At 38.6% G+C, this 12,886-nt stretch overlaps 1 protein-coding gene across 1 annotated transcript; it reads left to right on the plus strand.

Annotated features, from left to right (window-relative positions):
• Window positions 1-10,821: 10,821 nt before the first annotated feature.
• LOC143538621 (NAC domain-containing protein 104-like) lies at window positions 10,822-12,673 on the plus strand. Its single transcript, XM_077032136.1, has 3 exons — window positions 10,822-11,312; window positions 11,778-12,061; window positions 12,337-12,673. Exons 1-3 carry the CDS (start codon window positions 11,147-11,149, stop codon window positions 12,472-12,474), a joined length of 588 nt encoding a protein of 195 aa, XP_076888251.1. The 5' UTR covers window positions 10,822-11,146; the 3' UTR covers window positions 12,475-12,673.
• The last annotated feature ends 213 nt before the right edge of the window (window positions 12,674-12,886 follow it).

Below are 12,886 nucleotides of genomic sequence, written 5' to 3' on the forward strand. Positions count from 1 at the left end.
AGCCACTTCCAGGCTACGTGCCGTCTTTAACTTGTTGTTTTCACGATAAAGTAGCTCGACGCGCGGCTGCATCCGGGCAAGGAGAATTCGGAGCTCATTGGACAGCCTACCCTCCTGGTAGCTGGCCATTGCCTCCCCCAACGCACCGCTTGGAGCGGCATGGCGCGCCCAGTCGACGCAGTCTGCAGCCGTGCGGAGGGTCGTTCCTCGGCGGATATTCCACCGTGGAGCGTACACCTCATTGGAATCCGAAACTGCAAAAACAAAAAACAGTTAGGAAAAAAATGACAAAAATGGGTAATAGGCCAAAACAACCCCACGCACCTGTAGGGTCGGTAACAGGCCGGTAGCCGCCAAACCCATCACCCGAACCTAGAGGATATCCATCCAAAAGGTCAAGGAGATAGGAAGGAGACAAAGATTGGACCCCCTCATAAACAGAGGTAAGTCCAGGGGTCCCAACCCCAAACATACCTGAAGAACCGGCCATGGGCGAAGTAGTCGCTGACACCGGAGGAGGCATGGTAGAAGCCACCGTGGTAGTGACCATCGGTGGTGAACTCATTGGAGATGAACTCACAACCGTGGTCGCCGCTGCAGACGAGCCCGCAGAAAAAGTCACCGCCGGCCCAGTGAAGGATGCGGTGAAGATGGCACTGAAGGCCGGCGGAAATGAAGTCATAACTGGAACAGTTGCCTCAACAGTATGGGCAACTGAACCAACACCGGAAACAGGCGCAGCCGCCTGGATCATCGCCTCGGATAGGTTGACCAAACCTATCGTCGTGGGTCCTGAACTGCTTCCTCCCGCACCGCTCTGAAAAGCAGATACGTCCACTCCTGCATAAACAAAATATTAAAAACAATGGCGAAAAGAAATGCGGGAAAGGTAAAAAATTATACTTACGGGTTTTCTTAATCTTGAAAGACCTGACGGGCGGAGACGAACCCGATGGAACTGGCCTCTTCACGCCAGTCACCGTCGCAACGCTTGGTTGCTCGGAGGTGACAGCCGTCTCAACCTCCGAGACAATGGTCTCGCCACCACCAAGGTCCCCCGCCGCCTCCTCACACTTAGTCTCGGAATCAGACTGATTCCCCAGGTCGACGACGGAAGCAACCTTCGCCTTGCCCTTCCCGCCAGCAGCCTTCTTCTTCCTCGCAAAGAAGGGCCCATCTGCGGATTCCTCATCAGAAGATGACAAAATCAGAGGAATTCCGGCAGAAGTTTGAGAATGAAGAGGACGAGGGTTGAAGAACTTATTACCTGGTCGAGTGGCGCTTAGGATCTCATGACCTGCCGGATAGACTTCTACGAACCTATCCTCAGTTTGTTCTAAGATGGGCAACTCGCTCTCGTCAAGATCACGAGTACCCAACCGTGTGGGACCACCAGTCTCCCGCGGATACAGGAGCGATTGTAAGTCGTTCCCCTCTGAAATAAGAAAAGATAACAGTTAGTTGAAAAACCCTAAATCAACACAAAAAATGGAGCATACCGTAAGGAATAGAGCTCGAACCGTATTCAAGGACGATGGGTATTTGCGGCGTCCCAGACCCGACATCCTTCCACACGCGGCTCATCCCGAGCATCACCATCCCAGACTCCGCGAAGCGATAAACCGGAGTCTGGATCTGGGAGATCTTGGCGAACCATTCCGCCTCCTGGTAATTGGAGGCGTGAAGGTTAGGAAGCGCCCTCCCGTTCTTGAACGTCATCGCGATGGGGACGACACGAGCGGAGATGAAGAAAAACTCCCGCTTCCAAGACCGAAAACTGCGCTCGGTAGCGCAGATCTTCAACCCCTTGATCCGAGTGACCAGGGTATACCAACCCTGGATGCACCTCCAGGAGTAGAAGGTCATCAGGCGGTCGACGCGGGGCTCGATGCCCAGAATATGGCACACCCATTCAAAATGGCGAACCTTAGCAATCGCCATTGGGTGCACCTCCGTCAAGTGTACACCGTGTTTCTCCAAAACACGGTATACGAACTTCGTTAATGGGAATCGGAGATTCCCATATATAAAGAACGAGGCGTAGACCCCTATCTTGCCCTTAGGGGCATCGTACACCGTCTGGTGGGCTCCGGAAACTCAGGCTCATAAGGCTCGAGCATGAACTTCTTGACGATATAGTGGTATCAATCGACATAAAGAGTACACTGGCACTCGCCAGCAGTACTCTTATCGTCCTTATCAGACGTGGACGTTGGGTTCTCAAGGTATACATCGGACTCCTCGACAGTAACCTCGGGATCATGTGTAGAAGACGACATTTTTTAGATGTTAGAGAGCGATTTCAGGAGAATGCTCGACGGAAAAGTTAGAGTATTCGCCGGAAATCGCTTAGAAGAAGAAGAGTGAAGTGAAAGTATGGAATGAGATGCATCCTCTCCCCCCTTATATACTCATCGCAATGAATGCGATGAATTTTAATGCGGAGGAGAGAGAGAGAGAGAGCGCAGGTGCAATGAAACGGCGAAACGTGGATAAAGCAAGCTGGCAACAGGTGTCAGGATGGCGCGTGAAATGAAACTTTCACCCACGCGCCTGAAAAAGTGTCCTGATTGACCACTTACTGTCACGTCGTCATAACTTCCTGCACGTCTTGAAACCGTCAGAAGACGCCAACGTCCCTTCAGTCGTTTGGACTGTCCTTATCCTTTCACCAACTCTTCGAATTTCAGAAAGATTCAAAAAGATTAAAAAATAAGAGGGAATATACCCCCTTACCTTGGAAAACAAGAAACCATAAGACAAGTGCGGGTACAGTGTTAAAGCGAAACCCTTCACATACTTAGCACTTGCAGGGAATTGAAGCCAAGATACCTTGGAAAACAATGAACCATAAGACAAGTACGGGTACAGTGTCAAGGTGAAACCCTTCACATACTCAGCACTTGCAGGGAATTGAACCCAAGAAGGATCTTATGGGCCATGCTTGCGGAAAGAGAAATAACACCTCCGCATGGCGGGAACGTTGAGAACTAGATTGTTTGAAGCTTCAAGGTGGAATTGGTGGCTTAACATAAATGATCACTATGCCCAAAACTACCAAAACCTCGTGAAGAATCTATACAAGTGAAACTCAACGCTCCCGACTTGCGAAGAGGTTACACACCTACCCGCATCATACCCAAAGATCAGGCAGAAAAGTCGGGAATTTCTGCAAGTGACATTAGGAAAACTGCGGGAAGAATCCCCACGGAAAACCTTAAAAAACAAAAACCCCTCTTTAAAACCCCTTGCTTAAAGTCCAAAAGTTCACCTCATTAACAATTCATGAGAAGAACAATGGACTGGGGGGACTTGAAAAGGTAGGTCCCCGCAAAGCCCAGTTGGACCCGCAAGGCACACCTTGAAGAGGTACGTCTGCGCATAGACCAGCTGGTTCCGCAGGAACCACCATTCTCAGAGAGAAGACCTTACACGCAGTAAGCCAGCTGTTCCCGCAGGAAAGCCTCCCTTGGTACAGTACCCTGCCTGTTCCCGCAGCTATGGGTACAAGCCAAGAAGGAAGGCTACCCGCACTAACAGTAAGGCTACACGCATAAGGCACTAAATCATACTTCAGTAATGTCACCTGAAGAAGGAATGAGCAAGGCGGGAATATTCCCGCCTAAAAGAGCCAGTCCGTATGCTTCTGGAAGATCTTTTGTACTATACCTGCTAAGGTATGGACAAAATAGACAAGATCTGACCAAAGCAGCCCATGAATCAATCACAGGGTGACAACTCACCGACAATAGTACGAGGAGGAGCACGCTCCAGTACAAAATGTCACTATCAGCCGTTGCCTACCCACCAACTCCCATCGTGGCACGTACATAGCCCGTAGTTGGTGGAAAAGGAATATTATACAGCTGGCCGTACCTGCTTGGAAACCTACCTTCGGCTATAAATACTCCAACACCTTGGAACGGTATCATCATCTCATATTATCTTATCTTCTCTCTAGCTATTTCTCTCAATATATACTTATATTCAGAGCAATCTAGTCTGATTCTCACGCCGGAGGGTGGTCACAAGGAGGAACCCCCCTCCTTCTCAGTGAAGAGCTCACGGTATCTGTTTTGCAGGTCAAGAAGAATAACCATCTTTGCCGGACCTAACCCTCGTGGGAAACATCTACTTAACCCTAAGATTATCCGTAATCTGCAGGGGTCATTTAGTGTTTCTTCAAGAAGCTTGTGCGAGATTGCCAATTGTAGAAGCACGTTGAGCAAAAGTAGAAAGGCTAGGACACCTACTCACATTAAGTCCGTCTTAGCGACATATTTGGTAGTGGGATGGTCGCCTTCCACAATTACGACCAGAAAAGGTACCACGTCCCTTACCTCTTGATCTGCGAGAGTGAAATGGTTGGAGGAACGCTGCTGCGTGGCGCACGGTGTTGAGACACAAAAGCGGATTGGAAGAAGTCATGAGAGGACAAAAAGTTTATATGTCGTAGACTCGTAGATGAAGGAAAGATGTATAGGATCTTGAATCTTGATGATTAGGCTAATACCTTGAAACAAAATTCATTACTTTAAATACATTGATGATCTCTTATGATTTACATAATTGAATATTAACTACCATTAAATTTCTTCTAATTTAGCTTGTCGATATTTTTTTAATAGCAAAGAATCTCACGTGTAAACCTATCTTTTCGGGGCTATGTCCAAGATCGACTCCTTAACCGTCGTAAGACCGTACCCCTGAAGCCCGGGACCTGGATGGAATCCGTAAACTCTCACCCATGTTAGGTTCGAACCCCGGAATGAAACCCTAATTCGTCCATTCACCTAGATTTCCTTCGAACTGACCCAAGTAAAATTCGAGCTTGCGTCTTCACTAAGGAACTAAGGAAGGGAAGGCCTTTTACCGCTAGAGCAACTTATCAGGATTTGGAAGAAAACATGCAGTTATAATAGCTGGAGTTGGGTATCCGGTATACCCTAAATACACCCAATTGACTAGTAACTACAAAGGATAATATGACTGTCACAACATGTCGGACACGACACGATAAGACACGATGACCTGTTGTACCAAACACGAATATGACACGATAACTAATCGTGTCATTTTTTTCAAACACGAACCTGTTTAGTAACAGGTTAATCTGTTAAGACCTGTTAAAGGACCTGTTTAAACATACAATGAATAATACATATTTAATTAAACAAAAATTTTCAAAACAAGCATAAAAGTCTTAATTAATACATAATCGATAACATATTTGAATAAAAAAACCACAATCCTTAACATATATGAAACAAAAACCACAAATCCATAAGATACTTGACACAAAAACCATAGAAGCAATCATAGCATCCATTAAAAATACAATAGCGGTTTTTAATGAACATGAGTGAAATGTCGTATTTTTTTTTATTTAGGTTTAGGACTTTAGGAGTGTATATTTATTTATTTATTTTAAAGTAAAAATCTACACAGGTTACTAACAGATTAAGAAGTCTTTAACTTGTTAAGACACGAACTTTAACATGTCTTAAACATGTTGACCTGTTTAAGACACGAAACATGTTAAGCTAAAACCCAAACCTATTAAAGCCCGTGTCGTGTCATGTCATGTTAATAGGTCCGTGTTATAAATTAATATGTACGATTTGATTTGTTAAATGTTAATACTTGATAAGCACCATGACATCAAATAAGTATTATTACAAACACATAATTTGAACCCATATTTTTTTTTATCACTGATATACAATTTTTAAATTTACACTTCAATTGGATATGTGATTTTATAAACACTATGGTACCAAATAATATTGTTACTATAACAAATTACAGTAGGGAAATATAACTAAAACCCATTTTAATCACCGGTTTACAATTTTTAAAATGTATACTTTAGGGAAAATATTATTTGAAACCATATGAACATTTGAAACCTATTTGTGTGGTTAGGCTATGTGTAGTGGAGGGGCTACAAATGGAGGCGAATTGTGACATGTGGTGCTCAGTCAGCATGGGATGAGAATTTGATTTTGGGGTGCAATGGTGTAGGGGCTACAAATTGGGTTCACAATGCATTTTTTTATTATTTTCTTTTTATAATTAAACTAATCAAATAAAAACCAATTTCTTCAAATAATTAAATAAATATGCATTAAAATTAAAAATAAATACAAAAAAATACATAACTAAAAATATAAGAAAACATATAGCTCGGTTAGCGTACATGTTTAGGTTCGGGTCGGGAAATTGAAACGGATAGCTCGGTTGGTTTAGGTTCATCGGGTTCCATTGTAAGTTCACGTTCGGTTGGTTTTGCGAATCATGGTGTTGATCGAAAGGAGGGAATGGGTGGTTCGGTTGGTTCGGGTTGTTTCTTGGATTCATTTTGCATATACATATATATACACACACAACATATATACATATACATATACATACATATATATATATATATATTGTAACATCACATAAATTTCAGGCCAAAAATGTCAAGTTTCTAAAGTCAATGGATCAATTCTGCCAATTTCCAAACTCAGGGGACTAAAATGAAAAATCTGTCTTTTGGACCTATCGCTCTACGCGACAGGGTCAAGAAAGGCACCCATCGCGTACCTCGATGGGGTATCTGACACAGACTCACGGTGGCAACGCTTGTTGTCACGTGTCACCACGTGTTGACACGTGTGGCGGCGACTGCCACGTGTTGACACGTGGCAGGTCTATACCCTGACTCACCAACCCTATATCGCGGTACGCGATAGGGGAGACAGGGAACCCATCGCGTACCGCGATGGCGTCCAAAAATCACTATAAATAGGAGGGCTGCGAATTCAGTCCATCTCACTCCAAAACACACACATTACTCTCTCTCTAGACTCTCTCACTACCTCGAAATACTTGCCAACAATCCCTCTCGATAAACGTGCCTCGAAACCTCGTTTTCCATACCCGTTACCTCGATTTCCGTGCCACTCCCTGACATCCCGAACAAGAAGGAAGTGTTGCCCCGACGACCCGGTGATTTCCTCGAAGTGCGTGCCAAGAGTGTTGGTGTCTCGAAAAGCGTGCCAAGTAAGGAGAAAAGATTTTGCAAGGAAAGAGTGTTGATTGAACGACGACGAAGTGCTGCCCAAGTGACTAGGGTTTATCAAGCCGACAAAGGTAGGCATAATACTCGACCAAATAATAATAAAATATTGAAATGGCTTAATACCCTAAGTCGAAGTTATTCTCGATAATCAAAGAAAGATATAACAAAGAAAATAAAGAAAAGAAAAGAAAAGATAATATATATATATATATAAATATATATATATATATATATATATATATATATATATATATATATATATATATAAGATTATTCTTTGTTATGAAATATATTATTTAAGTATTATGAGTATACTTAAATAATAAAAGAAAAGAATACGTTTCATAAAGAAGAAGAAACGTCGGGTTTTATAAATAAACTAAAGGTTTATAAAGATTACTTTTTAACTAAAGGTTTTAAAGTAAAATAAAATAATGAACTAAAGGTTCATCGAGATAAATAAGACTAAAGGTTTTAAGCCGGATCGTGTATCCGACTAATGAATGTTATACTCGTACTATAGGTGCGAGATAGAGAAGGAAGATTAACGGACGGTGTTGGAAGCCGATCCCATTGAAAAGGTGAATACGCCCCACTTTTACAAACTTGTTTAAACAAACAAACGTGTTACGTGTAAAACTTTATATGAGGCTACGTGTCTCTAAAAACATTATAAATAAGAGTATAAGCCAGCCCTCAGGCTATAGTATACGTTTGTATGGATCCTTACATATGTGGAACGCGGTGGGCACATCGCACCACGCTTGGTCACGACCTCAGGCTATAGCATACGTTTGTATGGATCCTTACATATGTGTAACGCGGTGACCATGTGTATATTTGTAGTACCTAAGTTATGTCATAAACGCTGCGGTGTTTCGCTGAGGTGACCTAGTGCAGAGGCTCGAATTTATGATGATTGTTTAACTTGATTATTCCTAAGCCAAGATGGGCCGAGGCTTACGTGGTCTCGAGGGGTAATAAAGTAAAGAAAATATTTTTAGCGTCAGCATATTCACCAGCATTCGTTGCTGACGTATTTTATTTACATTTTGCAGGTAATCATGAGTAGAGCTTAAAGGACGAAGAAGCTCAAGTATCCGATAGCTCGGATAACTTTTATGTAAATATTAAAACTTGGTGGTTTTTGTAATACTTATAAACAAGTAAAACAAATCGAGACTTTCATCTCGTATTTTGTAATGTAAATATTTATATTATCGATCCTTTGTTTTTATAAAGTCTTCCGCTTAAACCCGTAACTCTGATTTATTTACAAATATGGTACCAACTATGGTTCACACTCCTAGGCCTAGATTGGGGGTGTGACATATATATATATATATATATATATATATATATATATATATATATATAATATATCACACAACATATATACATATACAAATACATATATATATATACACACGCACACAACACATATACATACACACACACACAACATATATACATATACATAACATATACAATAGTAATATAATAATAATATATAATATAATAATAATAATAATCTTCATCTCTTTCAGGCGACAAAAGAACCCCGCCCCCGCCCCAATTCACCCACATATCGCCCGGGGGGCGGTGTTCTCGCCCCTTCGGGCCCACAATTCGCCGGAACCCACGCCCACAGCCCACTACACATAGCCTTATGGGTGTATCGACATCATTTTGTTTTAAAATAAGCATAAGGGTAATTTGGGTATTGCAAATGTTGATGTCATTTCATGTACTTGGCTCCAAATTATGAAGTACAATTTACATTTCTTACATTCCGATCTACGTTTCTTACATTTACGGGCGATATTAATATAAAAGATGTAAAACAACGTTGATTATATAGAGAGGAAAATATTTACGTTTCTTACATTTACATGCGATATTAATATAAAATATAGCTGATTATATAAAGGTGAAGAGTGAAAACCATGCATGCATCCCGATGCGGCTTTTTGTAGCAAATTTTTCTTTCCTCGTATTCCTCTTTCCTATTTTGCCCTTTCCTAATTTTTTATTTAAAAAGTGGTCAAAACTAGTGGACCCATCAACTTGAATTGATTTCAACCATAGGATTTGAAAATAGATGGCTAGAGATTGAGTTTCAAGGGTTCATTACTTTAATAAAAGTTTCATGTTAACCCTTCTCGTATACTTTATACATATACATGCGTCAATTAAATACATAAAAACTATATTTTTCGTTTTTTTATCTACCTATAATGTGTGTAAATAGGTAATATAACCTGGCCTACGCTTGTGTAGACTCTTATCTTAAATATATATAAACGAAACCTTTAATATCTTTCTGGTTGTTCCTCACATCTTTTCAAGCCACCAGATTACTGTATTTGCAAATGGAGGATTCTCATGCATTTAATTTGAATTCACGAATGACCCTTAAACGAGTTATAACATCTTATTAAATTAGAATTAACCTCACTAAATATTTGATATCAAAATTCTATAAAATAGGGATATACAAAAAATTAATTTTCGATTTTTTTAAAAGAATATTTTTTTTATAATTAGGAAACAACTTTATATTAAAAAAAATAAAGGGTCATGGGTCTCACTAAACCCAGATAACTTTTAAACCAGGGTATAACATCTCTTGTATTTGTGAAACCCTTTCATCATCAAACCCTTTAACTCCCTGCAACATATAAAATTAAAATCCAAAAACATATATAAATATTAGAATCGAATAATGTAAAACTCTCTCTGTAATACGAGGAATAAAAGCTAGTATACATATATACGTGGCTTATATACATAAATAAAACCGGTTCATATTCGTTTTTCAGTATGGGGAGCGGATAATCAAAACACAATAAATACTAAATTTACATCATTTTCGTTTATTTCATAATTTTTAAAACCGAAAAAAAAATATCTTTTTATCACGTGTTAATTTCATAATATAGCGTTTAGTATATGACTCTCAATAAACACGTAGTCATACACACACACACACATTTTCTTAGAGCACAAATAATAAAGAGATAAAAAAACATATCCGCTTTTACGTCATATGAACACAATTTTTTAAGAACATTCAAAACATAACCAATAAGGAATCGTAAAAATACATAAAAACATCACATCATCACCATTTATTTTTTTTTTACCTTTAAGAGCATTCTAATTTTATCTCTCAAAATTATGTTAGTGAAGTTTGCAAATTATATGATAAGAATGTGAGTGTAAATTATATGGTGAGGAGAGAAAATTTAGTGATTTTTTTGTAAATTTCGGGAAATTTTGTTTGCCTCTACTTATTTTTTAATATTCGTTGAGCTGGTTGTAAGTAGAGGGGATAGAAAACTGTAATGATAAATACATAAAAAAATATTATTTAATTGAATAGGAGAAAAACTATAATGTTTTTCAGCGTAATTTTAAATATAGAGATGAATGATAGATTAGGATTGCTCTAACAAAATTATTGTTTTATCCACTACCCAACCCCCACCCGGACCCACCTCTAGAATATGGCCCATTACAACTCATTTTTTTTTAGTTTTTGGTGAAAAACTTCTTTATAAAACGTCTCTTAAGATGACTCCTACAATAGAGAAAACCGCATACAAGCTTTAAAAACGCCTTATTATGAATGCTCTTATTCATATATACAACGACGAGGACCATAAATTGTTGTTACCAAGAAAATAACGATCATTTACAACACATGAACTCGGTGTATGTACGCGCGTATGTATGTATGCATACACACACTAGCTTGTATACATAGAGTTAGGTATAACAGATCATACCGTGACATGTTGTCTTGTTTAGATTTTAAACCTTTTGTTTTACACTGCCAAGGGTGCTACCTAAAGCAAACAGATACCTTCAAAACCAAAACTCATAATGCTTACATTATGCACCAAACTCTCTCTCTCTCACCCACACACACACATTGATCACTCAGTCACTACTACTCATGGTGGTGTAGATCACAATACTTCAATCTCACGTCTCTGTGTCTATGATCACTCTTCCTATCACTGTATATAATGCCCCTATCCAGAGACTTACAATATTACTAGACATCCCCTTAACATGAGTGACAAAAACCATGATCACCTCCCACCTGGTTTCCGGTTTTGTCCTACAGATGAAGAACTCGTCGTTCACTTCCTTCAACGCAAGGTCTCTATCCTCCCCTACCACCCTCATATCATTCCCGATCTCGATCTCCACCCTTATGATCCTTGGGATTTGGATGGTACATTATATTTCTCATTTTTATATAGATTGATACAATATTGCATGTTTATAAAAGTCTACATAATAAAAGTTAACTTTTTTTGTCACGTGTCACTCTCTGGTTTTTTATTGGTTTTTTTCTACCTCTATTTCCTATTAGTTGTACATTATTATGTAATTCATTTTATAATTTATTGTTTTCTCCCTTTCATATAAAATAATAATGCTTTCTATAACTTTTTTATGTATAAAATGTGTGTTATCATGAAAAAAAGTTAAGTTTGTTCATAAAACATTTTTATAAATTGAACACTTTTTCATTTTGTAACCCATGCAATATAAATTATATCATTTTTATAAGAATCATTTACAGATTTATGAATCATATCGTTATAACTATCCTACTCAGCTCATGTAATACATGGGTTTACAACCTCGTTAGGTATACACGTGTCATATATGCATGGTTTTGCTTTGATTGTAGGTAAAGCTATGGTGGAAGGAAAAAAGTGGTATTATTACAGCAGGAGGACACAAAATCGAATAACAACAAACGGGTATTGGAAATCATGGGGATGCGATGAACAAATTATAAGTTCAAGTAGTAGCAAACGAATCGTTGGAGTGAAGAAATATTATGTGTTTCATACTGGTGAAGCTCCTGATCAAGGTGTTAAAACAAGTTGGATAATGGAAGAATTTAGGCTTTCTGATAATGGTAGTTCATCTTGCAGTACTGGTAGATCTAGAAGAGGCCAATCCAAACCAGTAAGTCATTAATGATGATTAATTCGACTATCTAACGAAATGTGTACTGAACGATGAAAAATGTAATTTTGTCTAGTATGTGTTCAATAAAATGGTCACGATCTATAATCTTATCGGGATACATATTGAATAATGCCTTATTTCCTATTTCTCTATTTTCCTTGACGTTTTAAAAAGCGTCTTAGGAATTGTATAATATATCTGTAAAAACGATGTATTATTATCAGTTTCATTCTTTTATTGTTGTTTTTAACACTTTCATTTTCAAATTATAGGATTATACAAATTGGGTGATATGTAGGGTGTTCGAGGATAGTGGTGACAATGACAACGATGATGGAAATGAGCTTTCATGTCTGGACGAAGTTTTCTTATCGTTGGACGATTTTGATGAGATTTCTTTTCCAAATTAAAGAAAAAGAAAGGAAGGAAATTAAGCATACTAATCATGGATCTACTAGGAGATAGAGGAACTAAAATATTTTGAGCAATTTTTGTATTTCTATTTTATCAAGGAAAATAGTTTGTCATTCATTGAAGTTAATTAATAAAAGTAACAATTTGAAGACATAGAAGTTCAATATACAACATCAAATCAAGTATAAATATAACATTGTGAATTCAGAAGTAACACTTCCTAAATACACAATCAATTTTAAGCAAATAGTCATAAGAACTATATAACGCTATATCATGTAGTACCGATCATATATATCAAAATACACTCAAATAATGGTCTTATTATCGTATTTAAAACTATATGTTTTTGTGTTTGTGACTTTGAAGATAATAATATATTTCAGTATATTAATTTTCAAATAGCTT

The sequence above is a fragment of the Bidens hawaiensis genome, unplaced genomic scaffold, assembly GCF_021521415.1.
Source record: "Bidens hawaiensis isolate Kalapana, Puna unplaced genomic scaffold, B.hawaiensis_p1.1 tig00011661_1, whole genome shotgun sequence".
Taxonomy (NCBI): domain Eukaryota; kingdom Viridiplantae; phylum Streptophyta; class Magnoliopsida; order Asterales; family Asteraceae; genus Bidens; species Bidens hawaiensis.

What these genes read in the sequence shown, in the direction of transcription:
- LOC143538621 (XM_077032136.1), top strand. Translation starts at nt 11,147, where the DNA reads ATGAGTGACAAAAACCATGATCACCTCCCACCTGGTTTCCGGTTTTGT. An exon ending in TGATCCTTGGGATTTGGATG is followed by an intron (nt 11,313 to 11,777) that starts GTACATTATATT and finishes CTTTGATTGTAG; the next exon opens with GTAAAGCTATGGTGGAAGGA. An exon ending in GAAGAGGCCAATCCAAACCA is followed by an intron (nt 12,062 to 12,336) that starts GTAAGTCATTAA and finishes TTCAAATTATAG; the next exon opens with GATTATACAAATTGGGTGAT.